Raw genomic sequence first — 26,011 nt, 5'->3', positions numbered from 1 at the left:
TGGGGGGAGCAGCAGAGGGGGAGGGAGAAAGAACCTCAAGCAAACTCCACGCTGAGCATGGAGCCCTATGGGGGCTCAATCCCACAACCCTGAGATCATGACCTGAGCCAAAACCAAGAGTCAGTGGTTTAACTGACTGAGCCACCCATGTGCCCCTTAGGTCAGGCTTTATGAATAGTTTCCAGCTCCTAAACTTTTCAGAATAATTATACCTACCACTCTGCACTGAGTTTTTTAAAACTAGGGGCGCTTGGGTGGCTCAGTCGTTAAGCGGCTGCCTTCGGCTCAGGTCATGATCCCAGAGTCCTGGGATCAAGTCCCACATCGGGCTCCCTGCTCAGCGGGAAGCCTGCTTCTCCCTCTCCCACTCCCCCTGCTTGTGTTCCTGCTCTCGCTGTCTCTGTCTCTATCAAATAAATAAATAAAATCTTTAAAAAAAAAAAAAAATAAAAAAAAAAAAATAAAACTACATAGTACTTTTTTTATCTGTCAATTTGACCCTCACTCCAATCCAGTAAGACCGATACAGGTATTGTATTTCCCATTTCAGATGATTCTGAATGAAGTTAAAAGACTAATAGATAAAATTTTAGTCACTACCTAGTGAGACTCAAAACAGTGTTCTCTTAAATCCAAAATCCTGGATTTTCCATTATACCACATGTCATCCCAAGAATAAAAGGAATTTAAGTTGCGAACAATATTACAGTAGAGCCAATAATGAACTCTCCAATCTATAAAACACCTGTTATTATACTGCCCCTGAATACCTCCTAAACAAACAGAAACCACAGCTATAGTGACACTCTGATTCATAACCAACAGTGCACCAAGTTATCTTCCTCTAAACATTTATAAAGATTTTTTTCATGTTCCAAAGCATTATCCTGTATTATTAATTTTTAGCTTATACTGTGGCTAAAAAATCTAAATTCAGCTTTACAGTATGTTAAAGTTGTAATTTCTGTGAGCCCAGTGCCCTCATCTGTAAAATGAAAATAAAGATAAACTAACAAGATTATTATCAGAATTATTTTCTTAAGATTTTTTTTATTTATTTGACAGAGAGAGAGAGCAAGAGAGGGAATACAAGTAGAGGGGAGTGGGAGAGGGAGAAGCAGGCCTCCCGCTGAGCAGGGAGCCCAATGCGGGGCTCTGTCCCAGGACCCTGGGATCACAGCCCGAGCAGAAGGCAGACGCTTAATGAATGAGCCACCCATATTGAGCCTCCCCTCTACTTGTATTCCCTCTCTTGCTCTCTCTCTCTGTCAAATAAATAAAAAAAATCTTAAGAAAATAATTCTGATAATAATCTTGTTAGTTTATCTTTATTTTCATTTTACAGATGAGGGCACTGGGCTCAGTTATTAAACTTTAATAATTTAAAGAGTTAAATTATTAATGCTTACCTGCTTATTGGCAGACAGCGTGGCAAAGAGAAAAAGGCTCATTAAATGTTAGCTTCAGTATTTCATTGATTCTAAGATGGTGGGACATTTTCTCATTTAACAACTGAAATCAAAATGTGTCTTAAAATCAATTATGTAGTTGTTGTTTTTTCCCCAAAGATGACACACAGATGACCAACAAACACATGAAAAGATGCTCAACTAATCATCAGGGAAATGCAAGTCAAAAACAATGCAATATCACCTCAAACCAGTCAGAATGGCTACTATGAAGAAGACGTGAAATAACAAGTGTTAGAGAGGATGTGAAGAAGGAACCCTCCTGCACTGCTGATGGAAATGTAAACTGGTACAATCACTGTGGAAAACAATATGGAGGTTCCACAAAAAATTAAAAATAGAAATACCATATGACCCAGTAATTCCACTACTGGGTATTTACACAAAGAAAACAAAAACGCTAATTCAAAAAGATATATGCATCCCTATGTTTACTGCAGCATTATTTACAATAGCCAAGAAATGGAAGCAACCCAAGTGTCCACAAATAGATGAATGGATAAAGAAGATGTGGTGTATATATACTCAATGGAGTATTACTCAGCCATAAAAAAAGAATGAGACTTTGTTATCTGTGACAAGATGTATGAACCTGACGTATTATGCTAAGTGAAATAAGTCAGAGAAAGATAAAAACCATGTGATTTCATGTATATGTGGAATCTTTAAAAAAAATTACAAACAACAATAAAAAACAGAAACAGACCCTTATGTACAGAGAACAAAGGGGTGGGAGGGAAGGAGGTAGGATGGGCAAAAGGGGTGAAGGAGATGAAGGAGAGTAGGAGGTATAGGCTTTCAGTCATAGAATGAATAAGTCACAGGAGAATGAATAAGTCACAGGATGAAAGGCACAACATAGGGAATATAGTCAATGGTACTGTACATACATACTGTACATACTGTACTATACACAATAGCATGTATGGTGACAGACAATAGCTACACCTGTGATAAACACAGCATAATGTATACAGTTGTTGAATCACTATGTTGTACACCTGAAACTAATATATCATTGTGTCAACTACACTTCAACTTCAAAAAAAAAATTTAAAGCAAAAAAAGGTCAAAGGTATGTTGTAGTACAATCAATAGTATTTTTTTCTTAGTGGTGTGTCTTACAATCTCTAGCTTCTTACAGTTGATGAAATATGGTATATTATAAGTAAATGTTTACCCTGCCACCATTCTTCCACCCAACAGATCCACAAAGAATAGAACAAATCTACACCTTCAACCATGATCTCCCTAGTCATGTTTCCCACTGTAAAACATGGACTGCAAGACCCTCAAATTTAACTTGTCCAAAACCAAAATCATCATCTCCCCAGCTGTTATTCTTTGTTTCATATTCCAATTAATGACACCACAATGAAAAACATGACTCCACTTTTACCTCCTTCCTCCTCTTCCTCCCCCAGCTAAGGCCTTTCCTGTCTCTCAGATGGAATCAATCACTCCATTTCTACACCCCATTTTATTCTGTACCTCTGTTTTAGAAATTACCAAACTGTATCTTGCAATACATTTAGTTGTATAAATGGCTATCTCCCCATCTTGGCTGTTTCTTCAGACCCATTTCTTACTCACTTCTACATACCCAAGGTGACTAGTTCAATGCCTCACCCACAGTTAAGTGTTCAATAAATGTTTATGGAACTGATCACATCCTCTTTGTTTTTAAATTTCAGAATACTTAAGCCTCTATGGAGAAAAAATAGACTATCCAAAAGTAAAAGTTATTATAACATCCAAGGGACTTTCCCACATATGATCTCATTTAGAGTTTCTCAACTCAATGAGATACACTGAACAGAGAGTAACACTTCATTTTAAATTGTAACTTAATAGGGGCACCTGGGTGGCTCAGTTGGTTAAGCCTTCAGCTGGGTCATGATCCTGGAGTCCTGGGATTGAGCCCCGCAAGGGCTCCCTACTCAGCAGGGAGTCTGCTTCTCCCTCTCCCTCTGCCCCTCCCCCCCACTCATGTGTGCTCTCTTGGTCTCACAAATAAATAAACTCTTTAAAAATAAAATAAATTGGGGCGCCTGGGTGGGCTCAGTCAGTTGCCTTCAGCTCAGGTCATGATCCCAGGGTGCTGGGATCAAGCCACACATCGGGCTCCTTGCTCAGCAGGGAGTCTGTCTCTCCCTCTCCAGCTGTCTCCAACTGCAGCTTATCCTCTCTCCCGTTCTAATAAATAAATAAAATCTTTTAAGAAAATAAAATAAATTATAACTTAATAGTCAAGAGGCTTACCGAAAGTTCTCAGTGATAGAAAAAAGAATTCAGGGGTGCCTGGCTCAGGTCATGATCCCAGGGTCCTGGGATTGAGTCCCACATGGGGAGTGGGACTGCTCAGCGGGGAGTCTGCTTGTCCCTCTGCCTGCCACTCTACCTACTTGTGAGCTCACTTGCGCTCTGTCAAATAAATAAATTAATTTAATTAAATTAAATTAATCTTTGGGGGGAAAAAAAAGAATTCAAACTCAAATCTAATTACAAATCCCATGCTTTCAGTTTATAAACTTCTGCCCCTCCCCCTCAGTCTCATTCCCATTCAATTTCTAATGTGGCCTACAAGGGCCCCACATTTGGGGCCTTGGTTTTTTGTTTTGTTTTGTTTTTAAGTAGGGTCCATGCCTAACATAGCACTTGAACTCATGTCCCTAAGATCAAGAGTCCCATGCTCTACTGACTGAGTTAACCAGGCACCCCTCTCTAGCCTCATTTTGACCCATGTTTTCTCTTCCTCTGTGCACAACAGCAATACTTGCCTTCTTTCAGCTCCTCACCCTCACCACAAGGCCTTTGTACATACTATTTCTTCTGCCTAGAATATTCTTTTCCTTCCCTTGCCAGGGTAAGCCTTCCTCTTCCTCCAGATCCTCCCTTCCTTCAATCTTCATTAGGTAAGGCTTCTCTGAACTGAGTAGGTAACTTTCCCTATCACATGTTCTCAAAACATTACGTACTCACATTCTCACATTTGTAGTACAAATAATGGTTGTATTTTTCTCTAGTTATAATTTTTAATTGGTATGATTCTTCTTGCTTAATGTCTAGGTCCCTCACTAATTTGTACAATTCCCAAGAAGGAAGGGTTTTGTTTCAAATACTTTTTTTTTTTTTAAGATATTATTGATTTATTTCACAGAGAACGAGCACGAGCACAAGCAGGTGGAGTGGGAGCAGGCAGAGGGAGAGGGAGAAACAGGTTCTCCTCGGAGAAGGGAGCCCGATGCAGGGCTCAATCCCAGGACCCTGGGATCATGACCTGAGCCGAAGGCAGACGCTTAACTGACTGAGCCACCCAGGCACCACTGTTTTGTTTTTTAATCACAATTCTGCCCCAAGTACCTGGCACAATAGCTGCTGAAAGAATGAGTGAATGAAACCTTTAGCACTCTACTCAAACTTGCTAAATCATCCCCACCACCTCATTTTCAGCTAATAATCTTGCACCCTACTTTATAGGGAAATCATTCATCATCTCTCCTTTACCCCCTTCTCATCTTGACTTTCCCTTTCAGGCTCCAAACATCCAAATATCCTCCCTCTTAAGACACACTCAACCCTTCTCTTTTTTTTTTTTTTTTTTTTAAGACTTTATTTATTTATTTATTAGAGAGCGAGCGAGAGAGAAACAGCATGAGAGGGGAGAGGGTCAGCGGGAGAAGCAGGCTCCCCGCTGAGCCGGGAGCCCGATGTGGGACTCGATCCCAGGACTCCAGGATCATGACCTGAGCTGAAGGCAGTCGCTTAACCAACTGAGCCACCCAGGCGCCCTCAACCCTTCTCTTTATTGTAATTCTTCTAAATGAGTAGCCTACACTTGCTAATTCCACTTCACTTCCCAAATACTCCTGGAACCATGTAATATGATGCCTACTCTCCCACTATTCTAATGAAACTGCTCTAGTTTTCAAACCCAGTGACCTTGGTTTGTTTACCCTCAACCAGTATCATTAATCATTCCTTCTTGAAATTCCCTCTACTCCAGGCTTCAGGCACTGACAAAGCATTCTCCATTTTCCTGCAGTTCGGACCACCTATCAACTCTTCTTTTGCCCATTCCTTTAGCTACAGCATTAGCTCATTTTTCTCCTCTTTTATCCTCTATAAAGATAGGCAATTTTATTCAAGCTAATGGCTTTATACTACCAAACACCTACAACTCCCAAATATTTAACAAGTCTCTAACAAGACTTCTAAAGCTATAGATCTACATTTTCAGGTACTATTTTTAGGGTCATGTGGCAAGATTATTGATACTTTCATCTCAACATATCTTATAGGTAACTTACTTTACAGACCCCATAAACTCAACTGAACCTAACAACTTTTTTTCCTCTCTGTATTTTCTTCCTCGATTGAGAAACCTAGGATGACTTCCAGCTTCCTGACTTAGATGAATAGATGGCATAAAGCTGAATGAGAACCATTAATACTATTTTTATAGTAAAATAAGTACTCATTCTAGGCCTGGGATAGTGCTAATCATTGTCACAACAATTATCTCAGCAACACTTTGCTATAGATATTTTCACCATCTCTAGTACTACCACCCTAGTCCAAGTCACTATCCATCTCTTACCTAGATGCTCCAAGTGGTCCCTGCTTCCAGTGTTGCTAGCCATGGCTTCCACCCCAGTTTATTCACCACAAACTTGCCATTTGTAAAACATAAATCAAAGCATTGATCTTGCTTAAAGCCATTCAGTTAGGCCCAATGCTGTTTAGAATAACATCAAACTCAGGGCGCCTGGGTGGCTCAGTCGTTAAGCATCTGCCTTCGGCTCAGGTCATGATCCCAGGATCCTGGGATCGAGCCCCGCATCGGGCTCCCTGCATCGGGGTCCCTGCTTGGCGGGAAGCCTGCTTCTCCCTCTCCCACTCCCCCTGCTTGGGTTCCCTCTCTCGCTTGTCTCTCTGTCAAATAAATAATTAAAAATCTTAAAAAAAAAAAATAGAATAACATCAAATTCTTGGGGCACCTGAGTGGTTCAGTCGGTTAAGTGTCTGCCTTTGGCTCAGGTCATGATCCCAGGGTCCAGGGATCGAGCCCCCCGCATCTGGCTCCTCACTCAGTGGGGAGCCTGCTTCCCCCCCATACTCATGCTCTCTCAAATAAATAAAATCTTAAAAAAAAAAAGAAAGTCAAACTACAGGACCCTGTATGATTTAGTCTCTGCCTACCTGTCACCCTAACTTCCAATAATTCCTTCTTTTTCTCCTTCCCCTCAAAATATTTGCTTTCAATTCTCTCTGCTTAGAAAACTTAGATATCGGGGTGCCTGGGTGGCTCAGTTGTTAATCGTCTGCCTTCAACTCAGGTCATAACCGAACCCCCACATCAGGTTCCTTGCTTGGCGGGAAGCCTGCTTCTCCCTCTCCCACTCCCCCTGCTTGTGTTCCTGCTCTTGCTATCTCTCTGTCAAATAAATAAATAAAATCTTTAAAAAAAAAAAAAAACTTAGATCTCTGATGATTCCTTCTCATCATTCTGGTCTCAGCTCAAATGCCACCACCCTAGTGACACCTTCCTGGACAATCCTACTTCAAATAATTCTTCCACTCAAATCACTCTCGGTCCCTTACCTTACTTTCTTCACTGTACTTATCGTTATCTGAGGCTTAATTATTCATTTATTTTATTTCTTTATCTTCCCTTAATATAATGAAACTCCATTAAAAACAGGGACTTAAGGAGCACCTGGCTGATTCAGTCAGCAGAGCATGCAAGTCTTGATCTGAGTATCATGATTTCGAGCCCCTAGAGCTTGGTGAAAAAACAAGCAAAGAAAAAAGAATAGGAACTTAATACTTTTGGAATGGATATATGAATAATAAAGATGTGGAAATTAAGATTCAATGAGATTAAGGGCAGATTCAATTATGTAAGGGCACACAACTCATAACTGGTAGAGATGTATAATTCATCAACTCAAGTCTGTCTAAAACCAAAGCTTTTTAACATCTACCGTATGTTAGAGTAGTAAAAACACAGTGAGACTAAAAGCTGAAAAGACACACTGCAGAATACAATCAGATAGGTGATGAAATTTAAGATTCCAAAAGCAGGGCGCCTGGGTGGCTCAGTTGGTTGGGCGACTGCCTTCGGCTCAGGTCACGATCCTGGAGTCCCTGGATCGAGTCCCGCATCGGGCTCCCTGCTCGGCGGGGAGTCTGCTTCTCCCTCTGACCCTCCCCCCTCTCATGTGCTCTCTCTCATTCTCTCTCTCTCAAATAAATAAATAAAATCTTTAAAAAAAAAAAAAAAAAAAAAAGATTCCAAAAGCAGAGCACCACTCCGAGGAGTGACATGCTTTATAATGTGATCATGGGTGTGGATGAATGAAATGAGGCAGACATAGATGTCTATATCCGTATCATTTACCCCCTTCTCCTTAGCAAGCAGATTTCCTTTATCCTTTTGTACATGAAAGTCCTACAAATCTGAATCATAATAGCAATCATTCAAGTGACTAGCCCTTTTATTAAATCATTTTTATCCCCCCATTAATCACATATAAGAGCAATTCTCCTCCCATTTCCAACTACTAGTCCCTCCTTAGCTTCTAGGTAGATCTTCCTCACTCACTGTCCTCTAGCCTCTTCCTTCTCAACATCACTCACAATAAAATACTATAAAAATTAATAAAGCCGGGATGCCTGCGTGGCTCAGTCAATTGGGCATTTGGCTTAGGTTTTGATCTCAGGATGGTGAAACTGAGCCCCGCCCGGGGGGAAGAGCCCCGCCGGGGGGAGGAGCCCCGCCGGGGGGGGAGGAGCCCCGCAGGGGGGGGAGGAGCCCCGCAGGGGGGGGAGGAGCCCCGCAGGGGGGGGAGGAGCCCCGCCAGGGGGAAGGAGCCCCGCGGGGGGGGGGGGGCCCGCGGGGGGGGAGCCCCGCCCCAGCCAGGGCCTGGTCACCGCCCTGCCCCACCCCACCCGGGGCCCCGCCCCGCCCCGCCCCACCCCACCCCACCCGGGGCCGAGCCCCGCCCTGCCCCGCCCTACCCCGCCCCGCCCCACCCTACGTGGGGCAGGATGGAATCGCTTGAGGTTCTCTCCCTCTGCCCTTCCTCCATTCGACCTCTTTCACTCTGAAATAAAAACTTTTTTTAAAAATTAATAAAGCAGGGGCACCTGGGTGGCTCAGTCGTTAAGCGTCTGCCTTCGGCTCGGGTCATGATCCCAGGGTCCTGGAATCGAGCCCCGCATCGGGCTCCCTGCTCCGCGGGAAGCCTGTTTCTCCCTCTCCCTCTCCCCCTGCTTGTGATCCTGCTCTCACTGTGTCTCTCTCTGTCAAATAAATAAATAAAATCTTTAAAAAAAAAAAAAATTAATAAAGCAAACAATTCCAAGAGAAAATTAACCGCCCAACACAAGGCCTATCTGTTCTCCAGTCCCAAATAAGTACTTACTGCACAGAAATAGAAGCCACAAAAGCAGTAATAGAAAACAAAACAGGCTTTTCTTGGAAATCTGTATTTCCTAATGACTGAGAACGGCTTTTCCCTATTTATAATATTCTTTAGGAGAAAAGAGTTTGTATACATACACACTAAGACAAACTTGTTCCTGTCATATTTTGACCACATTTTTTATCACTGTGGGGTTCACAAACACAAAAAAAGAAGCCCTCATGACTTTTCCTTTGATGCCATGGGCCTCTCTCACATGTTCAGTGGATAATTGCTTTTGGAGACACCATGAGAATGAACATTCTATTTTTACTGAAGATAAAGAGAAAAATGAAATAGTTTCCTTGCTAAATTGAACACAAAATTCTACCTCATGCCAACATTTTTGTTCCATTTCTCAGTAATCACAAAGAATCTTAACAAAGCAGGAAATGCAAAGCTGTTTACCTAACTTTCCAAGCAGCTACACCTAAGTATTCCATACAGAAGGAAACAGGACTTATTTTTATGAGACCTAAAAAATGAATTTCACTGCTTTTCTGTAAGTTCAAATTTCAAGAAATTTTAATTTACGTTCAATCTAAATTACTATGATTTAAGTTCCTTTAATTTCTCCCCCACTTAATCCAGCTTACACAGTCACCAGATTAATAAATACACTAAAGCAATACTTTCATTTTGTCAGGCAGATTCAAATTTAACAAACCCATGTGCATGACACTGTCTCAGCCACTTGGACAGAAACTGTTCTATTTAGTCCTTACTTTTATTTTTTTAAGATTTTATTCATTTATTAGAGAGAAAGCAGGAGAGGGGGTCAGAGGGAGAAGCAGACTCCCCGCTGAGCAGGGAGCCTGATGCGGGACTCAATCCAGGGACTCTGGGATCATGACCTGAGCTGAAGGCAGACGCTTAACGGACTGAAGCACCCAGGTTCCCCAAGAGTTTTTGATGCTATTCTACACAGCATTAGACCTAACTGAATGACCCAACTGAGCCACCCAGGCACTACCCCCTTAATTTGTTTTTTTAAGTATGCCCCATACCCAACATGGGGCTTGAACTCATGACCCTGAGATCAAGAGTCACATGCTCTACTGACTGCGCCAGCCAGCAGCCCCTGTTGTATTTAGTCCTTATAACATTCCTATTATGCAGAATATGTGGATGGTTTTTAAGTATCTCCTACAAGGTGCTTATAAGTTACAGGGAGCAGAGAGGATACAGGAGAAAAGTCAAACAATATTTAACCAGGTAATCAAAATTTATTTCACCAAAGAGAGACATGATGTGTGTTTTCTGATGTTGATACCCTGAGCAGGACACAAAGTCAACTACATACTACTCCAATTCAGGTTGCTTAACATCAGACAAACCAAAAACTGATGAACAGTCTACTAAAAAGGGAGAGGGCATTGTATCCTTTAAAAAAAAAAAAAAATGCCAATGTTACCAAAAATGGCTATGGAAATGTTCTACATTGAAGGAGGCTAAAGAGACATGACCACTAAATGGAAAACCAACTCTTAGACTGGATCCTATAAAAATGTTATAATGGACATTTGACAACTGGAACAACTGACAAAAATGAATATAACTGGCAGATTAAATAAAATTATTTTATCATTGCTAAATTTACTGAAAGATTACTGTGGTTATGTCAGAGACCATCTTTATTCTTAGGAAATATACAATGAAGTATTTAGGGGATAGAGAGCAATGTTGTCTGAAACTTAACACCAAGTGACTGTTCTTTATTTTCACTTTTGCAACTTTTCTAGCAGTCTGACATTATTTCTAGATAAAAAGTTTTTTAGGGGTGCCTGGGTGGCTCAGTCGTTAAGCATCTGCCTTTGGCTCGGGTCATGATCCTGGGGTCCTGGGATCGAGCCCCACATTGGGCTCCCTGCTCCACGGAAGGCCTGCTTCTCCCTCTCCCACTCCCCCTGCTTCTGTTCCCTCTCTTGCTGTGTCTCTCTCTGTCAAATGAATAAATAAAATCTTTTAAAAAAAAGTTTTTTAAAAAATTACTGACAGGGGCGCCTGGGTGGCTCAGTCGTTAAGCATCTGCCTTCAGCTCAGGTCATGATCCCAGGGTCCTGGGATCGAGCCCCGCATCAGGCTCCCTGCTCGGCGGGAAGCCTGCTTCTCCCTCTCCCACTCCCCCTGCTTGTGTTCCCTCTCTCGCTATGTCTCTCTCTGTCAAATAAATAAAATCTTTAAAAAATAAAATAAAATAAAATAAATTACTGACATGTGAAAATTGAGCTTAAGAAAAAAGGGGTGGGGAGAGTGGCCAAACAGTATGGGGAGGGGTGCCTAAAAGGATACACATCAAAATATGAACAGTAAGTAGCTCCTAGTGGCAAAGATGAACAATTTGTATATCAATAATAACAATCACATAGACTGAAATATGCTTAAATCTATGACTTCATAATAGTACTGAAGACAACAGCCAACTAACTTAGTCACTATTAAAGAATGCTAAGAGACCAAATCACTATTTTGAGAATTGATAAATGAAAGGAAAGAACCAAGCATTTATTCTGACTTTCCTGTAAGAACCCACTGAGTAGCTAAATAGTAAACATGAGGAAGTCTCTCAGGGCATCTGGGTGGCTCAGTCAGTTGAGTGCCCAACTCTTGATTTGGGGTCAGGTCATGATCTCACAGTTGTGGGATCCAGCCCGAAGTCGGGCTCCATGCTCAGTGGGGAGTCTGCTTCTCTTTCTCTCCCCCTCTTCCTCTAACCCTCCCTCTGCTCACGCACTCTAAAATAAATAAATCTTGGGGCACCTGGGTGGCTCAGTTGGTTGGGCGACTGCCTTCGGCTTGGGTCATGATCCCAGGGTCGGGGGATCGAGCCCCGCATTGGGCTCCCTGCTTGGCGGGAAGCCTGCTTCTCCCTCTCCCACTCCCCCTGCTTGTGTTCCCTCTCTCACTGTCTCTCTGTCAGATAAGTAAATAAATCTTAAAAAAAAAAAATTAAAAAATTAAAAAAATAAAATAAAATAAATAAATCTTTAAAAATATATATGGGTAAGTTTCTTTTTATTGAAATATTCCAGCTAACAAATGAAGGAATTACTAAATTAGATTATCACCATTTTGCAGCCCCTAATGAATTTACTAGACATTAAGCCTCAACAGAAACCAGTATCACCAAAAAAAAAAAAAAAAAAAAGAGAGAGAGAGATACAAACAGACATTCTGAGCCTTCTGATGAAGAATCCAACATTACTCATGAAGTAGTCTTAACCAAAAAAAAAAAAAAAGAAAGCAGTAGGATCAAGTCTCTAATTCTAACAAAAACATTGTAGGAAATATATATAGTTGGGTTTTTTTTTTAGATTTATTTATTTGATTGGGAGGGAGGGAGCGAGCACAAGCAGGGGGAGTGGCAGAAGGAGAGGGAGAAGTAGGCTCCCCGCTGAGCAGAAAGCCAACACAGGGCTTGATTCCAGGACCCTGGGATCATGACCAGAGCCCAAGACAAACGCTTAACAACTAAGCCACCCAGGAGCCCGGAAATATATATAGTTTAAGACTCAAGAACATGTTAAACTATGCCATGGGAATACAGTCAGCAAAATCCAGACTGGGAGACAAGACATATGATCCAGTTTCTTCAACAAAGAAGTTGCAAAGAACAAAAAAGAGAATAGGAGAGATGGAGATGAAACCTAAAGATTAAGAAGCACAAAAGAACTATCAACCAAAAGCAATGTGTAGACCTTATAGTGGTCCTGATTCAAACACTCAAACTGTAAAAAAGAAAAAAAATTGTAATATTTATGAATGAACTGTAAATTCAAACACTGGATATTTGGTGGAATTAAGGAATTTTCTAAAATGTGATACTGGTTTTGTGGAGGTTTTTTAATCCTTATCTTTTGGAGATACATATTGAAATATTTACAGATGAAGTGATGGTGTATGGATTTGCTTCAAATAAAGAAAAGAGGGAGACTGGACGGGGTTATTCAAGAAATAAGAGCTGATAAATGTTGAAGCTAGGTGACAGGAACCTGTAGATTCATTATACTGTTCTACCTACTTTTACGTATTTTAAACTCTCCACAGTAAGTTTAAAAAGCAAACAAAATATTAACAGTAATACTGAGGGATGAGATTTTAAGTGATTTTGGGGTTTTGTCCTTTGTGTTGTTTTACTTTAGCACTTTCCCATATTTTCAAGTGGTCTTCATTGGGCCTGTAATAATATCTGTAAGCTCTGTGATGGCACAGACCACATTTACCTCGTTCACCTACCTCTATATTCTCAGTGTGCCCAATGGTGCCTGACATATACAAAGCTGGTAAATACTTGAAAGAATAACTTCTCTTTTTAGAAAAATGGTATTCCTTTTTAAAAATATGTAAATGCCAGTAAGTTCAGGGACTAGGCTATTATCTTTATTCAACATTATAAACATTATCTCAGTATTTCTTTCAATAAAATGTTGGCCACAAATTTTAGTCTTTTTTTTTTTTAAGATTTTATTTATTTTTATTTATTTATTTTGACAGAGAGAGAGAGACAGCTAGAGAGGGAACACAAGCAGGGGGAGTGGGAGAGGGAGAAGCAGGCTCCCGGCTGAGCAGGGAGCCTGATGCGGGGCTCAATCCCAGGACCCTGGGATCATGACCTGAGCCGAAGGCAGACGCTTAACAACTGAGCCACCCAGGCACCCCGGCCACAAATTTTAGTCTTAAATGTGAGAAATCATCTCAAGCATAATAGATCTCTTCAGGTCATTAAAAAAAAAAAAAAGATATTATCAAGCTTGCAGGATTAACATGTAAAAATTATGTATTAAACCCCTGAAACAAATAATACATTATATGTTAATAAAAAAATTATGTATTAATGCCTGTAAAATGGTTTGATAACCTGGCCAAATGCTGAGAATTAAGGGCCACTCAATTCTTTTTTTTTTTTTTTTAAGATTTTTTTGAGAGAGAGAAAGCTTGCTCTCGCACAAGCAGGGGGAGGGGCAGAGGGAGAGGGAAAGAATCTTAAGCAGACTCCCCGCTGAGCAGGGCCTGCTGTGGGGCTTGATCTCACTAACCTGAGATCATGACCTGAGCCAAAAATCAAGAGTTGGCCGCTCCACCCACTGAACCACCCAAGCGCCCCTCAATTCTTTCTTTAAAAAATATTAGAGGGGCACTAGCGTGGCTCAGTTGGTTAAACGTCTGGCTCAGTCATGAACTCAGGGTCCTGGGATCAAGCCCCGCTTGGGGCTCCCTGCTCAGCAGAGAGTCTACTTGTCCCTATCCCTCTGCTTCTGCCCCTCCCCGCCTTGCGCTCTCTCTCAAATAATCTTTTTAAAAAATGAATATTAGAAAAACAGTTACTAGGAGAGTAAATTGATAGATTTTGGAAAACTGTTTTATGTTATCAACTACAATTGAACATAACCATAAGTTATGACCCAGAAATTTTAATCCCAGATATATATACACTATATATACACCCAACAGAAATACACACAAGGTAGGACCAAAAAATATAAATGGTAAGATGGGGAAAAAATATCCAAAAATAAACAAACTGTGGTATATTCACATAATGAGATACTACATAGCAACTAAAAATCAGTGAACTACGGTTATGCATCAAGTGGAAACTTCTGACAAGTATGTTAGGCAAAAGAAGCCAATCCAAAAGATACTATATAATTCCATTTATTAAAAGTTCATTTGTCACTTATATCTTAATTTTTTTAAGGATTTTATTTTTAAGTAATCTCCACACCCAACGTGGGGCTTGAACTAACAATCCCGAGAGCAAGAGGTGGCATGCTCTACCAACTGAGCCAGTCAGCCAGGTGCCCCCTGTATCTTGGTTTCTTAAAAAGTTCAAAAACAAGCAAAACTTTACGCTCAATTTTGCCGTGAACCTAAAACTGCTCTTAAAAAATGAAGTTTAGGGGCTCCTGGTTGGCTCAGTCGTTAAGCGTCTGTCTTTGGCTCAGGCCATGATCCCAGAGTTCTAGGATCGAGCCCCGCATCGGGCTCCCCGCTCGGCGGGAAGCCTGTTTCTCCCTCTCCCACTCCCCCTGCTTGTGTTCCCTCTCTTAATGTGTCTCTCTCTGTCAAATAAATAAATGAAATCTTTAAAAAAAAAAAAAAAAAATGAAGTTTATTGGGGCACCTGGCCGGCTTAGTCTGGAGAGTATGCAACTCTTGATCTCAGGGTTGTGAGTTTGAGCCCCACATTGAGTGCAGAGATTACTTAAAAATAAAATCTTTTTTAAAAAATTAAGTTTAGGGGCGACTGGGTGGCTCAGTCGTTAAGCGTCTGCCTTCGGCTCGGGTCGTGATCCCAGGGTCCTGGGATCGAGCCCCGCATCAGGCTCCCTGCTCGGCGGGAAGCCTGCTTCTCCCTCTCCCACTCCCCCTGCTTGTGTTCCCTCTCTCGCTGTCTCTCTCTGTCAAATAAATAAATAAAATCTTTAAAAAAATAAATAAAAAATTAAGTTTAGGGGAGTGGGGGAATGGGTTAGCCCGGTGATGGGTATTAAGGAGAGCACATATTGCATGGAGCACTGGTGTTATACAATGAATCATGGAACACTATATCAAAAACTAATGATGTATTGTATGGTGACTAACATAATTTTAAAAAATTAAGTTTATTTAAAAAAAACAAGTTAAACTACTCTGGTGTTAGACAATGTTAGCTTTGGGAAAGTGGGAGGAAATAATGATTAATAGGATTACTAAGACGGTCTTCTGAGGTGTTAGCAGTGTTCTACTTCTTGACCAAAGTAATGGTCACGTGAGTATGTTCACTTTGTGATGATTCAGTGAGCCATACACTTAAGATCTGTGTACTTCTCTGTACATATACTGTAAATCAATAAAAAAAAAAAGTTTGATACACGAATAGCAAATCTTCCCTGACTTTTAATAAAAACAGTCCACTAGACCATCTAAAACATTCTCCAACTTAAAGAATCTCGCTTTGAACGTTAGAAAAAATAGTGCAGGGCGCCTGGGTGGCTCAGTTCGTTAAGCAACTGCCTTCGGCTCAGGTCATGATACTGGAGTCCCAGGATCGAATCCCACATCGGGCTCCCTGCTCAGCAGCGAGTCTGCTTCTGCCTCTGACCCTCCCCCCTCCTGTGTTCTCTCTCTCATTCTCTTTCCCAGATAAATAAATGAAATCTTAGAAAAAAAAAATAGTGCAGTATCTCTCCACTCCAGTAAGAACTTAACTTACTCTGCTTATCTAGGTCAGACTTAATAGTCCTAATTCTGGATTTATCTAAGAAAGGTGATTTTTGCTTTGTTTTGTTGTTTAACTTTTATTTGCATTTATTTTATGCTGATTTACTCCTGGACCATAAGTTTTTGTTTCTTCAGGGGTATCTTTTTCTTCTGTGCAACCTCTTCTTCTGCTTTAGGAACAACCTGCTCTTTTGAGTAAGAATCACCTCAATGTGGCGGGGAGAGTTCATGTACAGGTTAACCCAACCATGAGCTCTGTAAGTTCAGTATCTCATCTTGAGGGCTTTGTTCACCCGGATGTGCTCAATGCCCAGAGAATCTACATCTAAACCCTTAAGTTCAGCATTACTCTCCACATTTTTTTTTTTAAGATTTTATTTATTTATTTGACAGAGAGCAAGAGAGAGATAGTGAGAGAGAGAGAGTACAAGCAGGGGGAACAGCAGGCAGAGGGAGAGGGAGAAGCAGGCTCCCCGCGGAGCAGGGAGCCCGATGTGGGGCTGGATCGCAGGACCCTGGGATCATGACCTGAGCCGAAGGCAGACAACCGACTGAGCCACCCAGGCACCCCTACTCTCCGCATTTTTAAGCATGTGCAGTAAAAATTCAGCAATTTTCTTGGGCCACCAACTCTGCGTCCAACCCCACTGTTTGGCCTGGGCATACCTACCAACTCCATTCTAGCAAAAGAAATGCACACAACACTTCAGTAAAGTGATCCTTCAGCTACTTGGTGGCTTTTCAGATATGCATATCCTTGATGGCCTGGGCAGTTTCATGTGTGTACTTTAAGTGAACATGAAGATTTGAACCTCCTGATTTGCATGATTTTGTAGAGTTTTCTGGGTCAAGGGAATAGCAAATCATTTTCAGAGATCATCTCAGGCTGCTTACAGGAAGAGAGAAGAGATGTTTTAAAGCCCATCTAGGGCGCCTGGGTGGCTCAGTTGGTTAAGCGACTGCCTTCAGCTCAGGTCATGATCCTGGAGTCCCGGGATCGAGTCCCACATCGGGCTCCCTGCTCAGCAGGGAGTCTGCTTCTCCTTCTGACCCTCCCCCTCTCATGCTCTCTCTGTGTCTCATTCTTTCTCTCTCAAATAAATAAAATCTTAAAAAAAAAAAAAAAAAAAGCCCATCTAGATTCCTTGGGCTCTTATCTACTATATAGATATGTATCATAAACAGGCAGAGAGAAGGTACTCAACAAATATTTACTAATGATACACAGCCCAAACTTTAAACAAATTCACATAGCAAAGTCTGAAATATACAGCACAGGCAATATAGGGTAAAAACTCAGCTCACTGGCCTAAAAAGTACAACTTCCAGAAACCCCACTTTTAGAAACTAGGAATTACAGAATGTACTGCTTTTTAGGAAGAGAACAATTCATGACAACAGCTATCCATGGCAGAGGAAATTGGTCCTTTCCCCCTTTCACTGCTGCCTGGCTCAGACAAGGCACAATCAACTTCCTGATGCCATAGCTAAGTGAAAAGAACCCAGCAGCAACTCTGCATTTAAGGGCAGGAACTAACGACTCAAACCATGATCTGATAGAGAAACCAGCAGCAAGGAGTTAGCAGAGGCAGATGACAATGTTAGGGAAAAAATAAGGTGTGAAGAAAATACCTGACTAAACTGTTTTTTTGCCTGAAAAATTCTAAAATCATTACTATTCTGGGGCACCTGCCTGGCTCAGTTGGTAGAGTGCAACTTTTTTTTTTTTTGAAGAGTTTATTTATTTATTTGACAGAGAGAGACACAGCAAGAAAGGGAGCACAAGCAGGGGAAGTGAGAGAGGGAGAAGCAGGCTTCCTGCAGAGGCCCCTCTAGAGTGCAACACTTGATCTCAGGGTTGTGAGTTTGAACCCCAAGTTGGGTATAGAGATTACTTAAAAAATAGATAAAATCTGGGGCACCTGGGTGGCTCAGTCGTTAAGCGTCTGCCTTCGGCTCAGGTCATGATCCCGGGGTCCTGGGATCAAGCCCCGCGTCGGGCTCCCTGCTCAGCGGGAAGCCTGCTTCTCCCTCTCCCACTCCCCCTGCTTGTGTTCCCTCTCTCGCTGTGTCTCTGTCAAATAAATAAAATCTTTAAAAAAAAAAATAGATAAAATCTGGGACCCCTGGGTGGCCCAGTCGGTTCGGCTCAGGTCATGATCCCAGGGTCCTGGGTCGAGTCCCGCATCAGGCTCCTTGCTAGGCGGGGAGCCTGCTTCTCCCTCTGCCTGCTCTGCCTGCCATTCCCCCTGCTGTGCTCTCTCTGACAAATAAATAAAATCTTAAAAAAAAAAAAACTTAAAAAAAAAAGAAAAAGAAAGGAAGAAAATCATTACTATTCCTGCTTTCCACAGTGGCAGTAAGCCAAAATATATTTGAGGTCCCCTCAGCCTAAAACTGACCTATAATCAATATGTGTCCTGAATGTCCATCAGAATTCACCTTTAAGACTTTTTTTTGGGGGGGGGCGCGTGGGTGGCTCAGTCGGTTAAGCGGCTGCCTTTGGCTCAGGTCATGATCCCGGGGTACTGGGATCGAGCCCCGCATCGGGCTCCCTGCTCGGCGGAAAGCCTGCTTCTCCCTCTCCCTCTGTCTGCCGCTCTGCCTGCTTGTGCTCTCTCTCTGTTAAATAAATAAAAATCTAAAAAAAAAAAAAGATTTTTTTTTTTTTTAAATTTGAGAGAGAGCATGTGCAAGCGAGCACCAGTAGGGGGGAGAGGGAGAAGCAGACTCCCCACTGAGCAGCAGGGAGCCCGACCCAGGGCTTGATCCCAGGACCCTGAGATCATGACCTGAGCCAAAGTGAGATGCTTAACCAACTGAGCCACCAAGGCACGCCCAGAATTCACTTTCTAGGAGTTTCCCAGTAGTATTCTTTCAGTTAACTAAGTAACTAATAAATGATGATAAATATAAGCTTTTCTAAGGGCAAGTAAACATAAATGACCTGGTATAGTTCTCATCACTAGTGACACTGGTTTAAAACACAAGTAATTAGGGGCGCCTGGGTGGCTCAGTCGTTAAGCGTCTGCCTTCGGCTCAGGTCATGATCCCAGGGTCCTGGGATCGAGCCCCACATCGGGCTCCCTGCTCAGCGGGAAGCCTGCTTCTCCCTCTCCGTCTCCCCCTGCTTGTGTTCCCTCTCTTGCTGTGTCTCTCTCTGTCAAATAAATAAAATCTTTAAAAAAAAAAAAAAACCACAAGTAATTAATGTTCAGTATGGAAAATAATTTTGCAAAAAAATTTCTGGAAATGTATTTTTTTAAGTTATTTAAATTCTAGTTACAGTGTAGTATTAGTTTCAGGGGTACAAAGTAGTGATTCAGCATTTCCATACATCCCCCAGTGCTCATCACAGTAAGTGCAACTCCTTAATCCCATCACCTATATTACCCATCCCCCCCCCCCACCTCCATTCTGGTAACCATTTGTTCTCTATAGTTGAGAGTCTATTTCTTGGTTTGCCTCTCTTTTTTTCCCCCTTTGCTCATTTGTTTTATTTCTTAAATTCCACATTTGAGTGAAATCATATGGTATTTGTCTTTCTCTGACTTATTTTGCTTAGCATAATACTCTCTAGCTCCATCCACGTTGCTGCAAATGCCAAGATTTCACTTTTTTTTTTTTTTTAAGATTTTATTTCTGGGCGCCTGGGTGGCTCAGTTGGTTAAGCGACTGCCTTCGGCTCAGGTCATGATCCTGGAGTCCCAGGAACAAGTCCCGCATCAGGGTCCCTGCTCAGCAGGGAGTCTGCTTCTCCTCTGACCCTCCCCCCTCTCATGTGCTCTCTCTCTCTCTCATTCTCGCTCTCAAATAAATAAAATCTTTTTTTTTAAAGATTTAAAAAAAAAGATTTTATTTATTTCTTTGACAGAGAGAGAGACACAGGGAGAGAGGGAACACAAGCAGGGGGACTGGAAGTGGGAGAGGGAGAAGCAGGCTTCCCGCTGAGCCACCCAGGCACCCCGATTTCACTCTTTTTTTATGGCTGAGTAATATTCTGTGTGTGTGTGTGTGTGTGTGTGTGTACACACACATCTTTATCCACTCATCAATGGACACTTGGGCTGTTTCCATAATTTGGCTATTGTAGATATTGCTGCTATGAACACTGGGTGCATGTATCAATATGGAAAATAATTTTTAAATAATACAAAGATTTTTAAAAAAGAAGAGTACATGGAAATCATAGGTCAGACTTAAAAAAGCTGAGGTCTTTCATCTTCTTGATAGGCATAAAATAGTTCCTACTGGTAAGGACCTGCCTCTATGGAGGATGCTGACCTGAGAGATGCTGAGGCATTTGATTTGCTAATGGATCCAGCTGAGTGTAATTATGCCAAGAAAACAGCAATGAGCAAAAGACACACAAAGTCCAGGTGGAAAGCTGATTGGAGATCTTCAAATATAACAAAACTATCCACAAGGATTTCCATGGTAGCATTGTTATAATAGCAAAATGAAAAAAATTATGACTGTCCATCAATATAAAACTGGTTAAATTATGTATGCTTATAAATGTGTATGGAATTATACATGGAATTCTCTGCAGCTATTAAAAAGAATGATTTAGGGGTGCCTAGCTGCCCTCAGCTCCAGTCATGAAGCTGGGGTCCTGGGATTGAGCCCCACGTGGCATCTCCCTCTCCCTCTGCTCCTACCCCCAAACTTGTGCTCTCTCTCTCAAATGAATAAATCTTAAAAATAAAAAAAAAGGGGGGGCACCTGGGTGGCTCAGTCGTTCGTTAAGCGTCTGCCTTCAGCTCGGGTCATGATCCCAGCTCCTGGGACCGAGCCCTGCATCGGGCTCCCAGCTGTGCGGGAAGCCTGCTTCTCCCTCTCCCACTCCCCCTGCTTGTGTTCCCTCTCTTGCTGTGTCTCTCTCTGTCAAATTAAAAAAAAAAAAATCTTTAAAAAATTAAAATTAAAATTAAAATTAAAAAAAGAGAAATATGGAGGGGCGCCTGGGTGGCTCAGTCTTTAAGTCTGCCTTCGGCTTAGGTCATGATCCCAGAGTCCTGGGATCGGGTCCCACATTGGGCTCCTTGCTCAGCGGAGTCTGCTTCTCCCTCTCCCACTTCCCCGCTTCTGTTCCCTCTCTCACCATGTCTCTGTCAAATAAATAAAATCTTAAAAAAAGACTCAATCTCAAAATGCTTATAATTGGTTTGGAAAAACTAGTGACAAACACCAAGACACCAAAAGTTAAAGAAAATCCTTGATTTAGTTTACTCAAATTGCTCATGTGGTACTAGACCCTATGGATGTAAAAAGATATCAGTAATATGAGGAACGTTGTGCCAAATTTTTAAAGAAAGACTAAGTGAATTCTATGAAAGGGCGGTTTCTTAAAATTCATCAAGTCTAACCTCCCACTCAATGTCAACATCTCTTTTAGAACACCCTTACCACTCATTCAGTTTCTGCTTAAAATGTCTTAAAAAAAAAAAAAAATCCTCCTAAGTAGTCCATTACCTTTGTTAAGAACTCTAACGTCCGGGCGCCTGGGTGGCTCAGTTGGTTAAGCGACTGCCTTCGGCTCAGGTCATGATCCTGGAGTCCCGGGATCGAGTCCCACATCGGGCTCCCTGCTCAGCGGGGGGTCTGCTTCTCCCTGTGCCCTCTTCCCTCTCATGCTCTCTGTCTCTCATTCTCTCTCTCTCAAATAAATAAATAAAATCTTTAAAAAAAAAAAAAAGAACTCTAACGTTCTTCCTTACATTAAACTAAAATCGTTTCTTCTAATTTTTTTTTTTAAAGATTTTATTTATTTATTTGACAGAGAGATAGAGAGAGAGAGCAGGAACACAAGCAGGGGGAGTGGGAGAGGGAGAAGCAGGCTTCCCGCTGAGCAGGGAGCCCGATGTGGGGCTCGATCCCAGGACCCTGGGATCATGACCTGAGCCGAAGGCAGACGCGTAACGACTGAGCCACCCAGGCGCCCCTTTTAATTTTTTTTTTTAATTTAAATTGGCGAACATATAGTACATCATTAGTTTCAGATGTAGAGTTTCTTATAATTTTCAATCACTGGTCAACTTGTCCCAGTTCTGGCCTCTGGAATGAAGTTTGTTTTGTTTTTTTAAGTAATCTCTACACCCAACTTGGGGCTCAAACTCACAACCCAGAGATCAAGAATCACATGCTCCACTGACTGAGCCAGCCAGGCACCCCTGTAATGAAGTTTTTTTTGTTTTTTTTTTTAAGATTCTATTTATTCGACAGAGACACAGCGAGAGAGGGAACACAAGCTGGGGGAGTGGGAGAGGGAGAAGTAGGCTTCCCGCTTCTCTCTGTCTCTCTGTCAAATAAATAAATAAAATCTTTAAAAAAAAAAAGTGTAAAGGAGAAAAAGATCACTGAGGACAAGAACTCAGAAACTTTTCAACAAAAAAATTAAACTGTACTGAGAAAGGAAGAATACATTTTTTTTTAAGATTTTATTTATTTATTTATATCGGAGCCCGATGCAGGACTCGATCCCAGGACCCTGGGACCATGACCTGAGGCGAAGGCAGACGCCTAACGACTGAGCCACCCAGGCGCCCCAAGAATACATTTTTGATAAGCAGAAAATTCAAAAAGAATATTTCAAGGGGGTACAAATCCAGAACAGTGGTGCAGAGGCAGGAATGAGCAGAGTTAGTCCTACAGCTAAATATCTGTATAAGTATAGGAAAGAAAATAGGGCCAAAAAGGAGGGCTGGAGTCAGACTATTGAGAGACCTTAACCTGTAGGCAATAAGCCATAATTAAAGGGTTATATAAAGAAACTTTTTTTTTAAGATTTTTGAGAGAGAGCTTGCACACGAGTACGAGTGGGGGGAGGTCAGAGGGGGAAGCAGACTCCCCCCCACTGATCAGGGAGCCCAATGCAGGACTCGATCCCGGGACCCTAGGATCATCCCTAAGGAAGATGCTTAACCAACTGAGCCACCCAGGTGCCCCTCTTCTAGTGATTTCCAATGACTGTGCCTTTGGTAATTTTGTACTTCTCAGGAGAGATGTAGAGTTTCTTATAATTTTCAATCACTGATCAACTTGTCCCAGTTCTGTCCTCTGGAATGAAGTTTTGTTTTTTAAGTAATCCCTACACCCAACGAGGGGTGCCCAAAACTGACTTCTTTAGATCTCTGGGGATAATTAAATACCAGTTTGCTCATTTCTGCATCAGTTTCTACTACTGTTTGAACTTTGACTACAGGGAAAAAGTTTCTAATTCAATTCTACTCCAAGATGAACTGATATTGAGTTATACAATATCATTACACAGGCTTCTTTCATAACATGAACATTCCTAACTGCCCAAGTATAATGCAGGAATATCATTTTAGAAAGATTTTATTTTGATCTATTTCTGTAAATTTCCCCAGATTGGATACTTTGCCATTTAATATGAATACTTCTGTACGAGGTACCTGCTTGTTTCAGTAATTAATAATCTTCAGGATCTCCATTCAAAAGACAATGACCTGCTGGTCTCCAATCCCCCAGGTTCAAAAGAAGAGACATTCGACTAATATAATGTGAAAAGGGAAAGAGATTAGCTAAATAGCAGAATTTTTTTTTTAATATTTTATTTATTTATTTGAGAGAGAGAGAGACACAGCAAGAGAGGCAACACAAGCAGGGGGGATGGGAGAGGGAGAAGAGGCTTCCCGCGGAGCAGGGAGCTCGATGCGGAGCTCGATGCGGGGCTCGACCCCAGGACCCTGGGATCATGACCCGAGCCGAAGGCAGACGCTTAACGACTGAGCCACCCAGGCGCCCCTAAATAGCAGAATTTCTAGACAACGAAAGTTGCCCAATATTAGAACAACAGCAGCAGCTCCTTCTCTGAAGTTATTTAAATGCAATTAAATAGGAATTTCTGGTTTAAGAGAGTTGCTGCCTAAAGACTCTTTCATAAGAACTAGCACAGTAATACGGTATAGCAGTAGAGATTTAAACTGTCCAACGGACGTTGCAAAACCCAACCTCCCAAATCCTGCTACTCAACAGCAGGGATCTAAAGGAATAAATAGATTCCCAGCTGCTGAGAGAAAATGTCTTACTAAAAGCAAAGCAAAATTCTCATTACTGAAAAAATCAACCATGAAGAAAAAAAATTGTCTCGTAATCCCTGGAAATAGTCAAATCCATTTTGGGTTAGTGGAGATTTAACAAAACAGTGGAAGAGAAGGGAGCAAAATAGTTCCCTTTGCCAGCAGCTGGGGGAAACACCCATCTGAGAGATCACAAATAACAATGCTTCTAATCCACAGAGCCAAAAAAAACACGAACTCTATCCAGTGAAGGGTACCAGGAAAAGGCTTTTTTTTTTTTAACAATTTTTTTTTTTTTTTTTTTGACAGAGAGAGACACAGCGAGAGAAGGAACACAAGCAGGGGGAGTGGGAGAGAGAGAAGCAGACTTCCTGCAAAGCAAGGATCCCGATGCGGGGCTCAATCCCAGGACCCTGGGATCATGACCTGAGCCGAAGGAAGATGCTTAACGACTGAGCCACCCAGGCGCCCCCAGGAAAAGGCTCCTGCAGATAAATTCTCTCTCACCATCAAGCCACCTTATCCTACATCTTGTTGAAAACTGATATGATAGGCTGTAACTTAAATTTTCCAAGATCAAATTCAATGAGTAATCCAAACCCTGCTTTTTCTAATCAGATAATCTCTAAAATCACAGTCCTTGCATGCATTTATTCAAAGCCAGTATTGAGCTTCTGTGTCAGTCACCAAGAATACAAAAACCAGTAAGAAACAGTCTCTACCCTCATAGAGCTTAATCCATGCACCTTGCCTCATCTTAAACCCCAAAGCCCTTGCCTTAAAATATCTTCTTAGATGGGTCAAGTGTCCTCAGTGAAAAAGCAATAAAGGCCCTTTAGCCACTGTAATAGAAGATAATAAATATACATATAGGTCACAAGACTTATGTTCTGCTCCAAAAGGAGAGAAGACAACACACCTTCCCAAGTCGAATATTAGCATATCTTAGCCTACACTACAAAGAAGCAGGGAACGAGACAAGCAACAGAAGGTGCAAGCCAAGAAATATAATGGAAGAAGGGATGTGACAGCTGTACCACATCGCGTTCAAATAGCGATAAAAAGAACCTTCTACTAATCCGTCTGCAGTTTCACGGTGCAGGGAAAAGGAAGAAAAAGAAAGGGAGACGGCCCACTGTTGACACCAACTATTCGCGGTTTCTTAGCTAGTCCACTCTCACTAGAAAAGAGCCCCAGTCACTGTTTAATAGTATCTGGGCCTTCCAGCCAACAACTCTGTCACATGGCCACCGAAATGGAGAGGTTAACAGTCCCTCACAGGAGAGTGAGGAAAAACAAGGAAGAGTAGAAAGAACCTCTTTAAATGTTTATAACTGAGTTAACATAATCGCCCCCCGAGGCACTGACGGGAAGTGAAGTCTGGAAAAGGTGGTAACCCCAAGCCCACTGGAAACATGTGTAGACCCCTCGGCGACCCCCGCCCCTCTCCCCCCCGATTCCACACACTCACCGCGTACACAGAGCAGCGACATGGCCGAGGCACCGGCGAGCCTCCGCCGTACCCCAGCCGCGCCGCCGCACCCGGCCGCTCCCTCTTTCCTCTCAGCAGGTGCCGCGGCTGCTCCCGCTATCGGCCCCACAGGTCTGACGGCTCCTCATGGTCCCGGTGGCAGGCAGCGTCCCGCCGCTCCCTCGGACCCGCTTCAATTCTCACCGTCTGACTGGGCTCCCAATAGCTGTGAATACGGGCGGGCAGGCAGGAGACTGGGCGCGGCACGGCGGCGCCATCGCTGGGAGGCAGGAGCTACCGGGACTAACCCCCTCCTTTCGCTCCACCGGGATCCCGGCGAGCGTCTGGAAGGAG

General features: G+C 42.2%; 1 protein-coding gene across 6 annotated transcripts in view; it reads right to left on the bottom strand.

The window, feature by feature from the left end:
• Nucleotides 1-26,011, bottom strand: part of UNC13B (unc-13 homolog B) — a 218,226-nt gene extending 192,215 nt beyond the window's left edge. For all 6 annotated transcript variants that reach the window (XM_078061432.1, XM_078061428.1, XM_078061431.1 and 3 more), the window contains exon 1: nucleotides 25,658-26,011. In XM_078061432.1, the coding sequence (XP_077917558.1) occupies nucleotides 25,658-25,679 (22 nt within the window). In that variant the 5' untranslated portion in view covers nucleotides 25,680-26,011. The remainder of the gene's footprint in view (nucleotides 1-25,657) is intronic.

Source organism: Halichoerus grypus, chromosome 14 (genome assembly GCF_964656455.1).
Source record: "Halichoerus grypus chromosome 14, mHalGry1.hap1.1, whole genome shotgun sequence".
NCBI classification, from domain to species: Eukaryota; Metazoa; Chordata; class Mammalia; order Carnivora; family Phocidae; genus Halichoerus; species Halichoerus grypus.
This window is presented reverse-complemented; position numbering and strand designations above follow the sequence as displayed.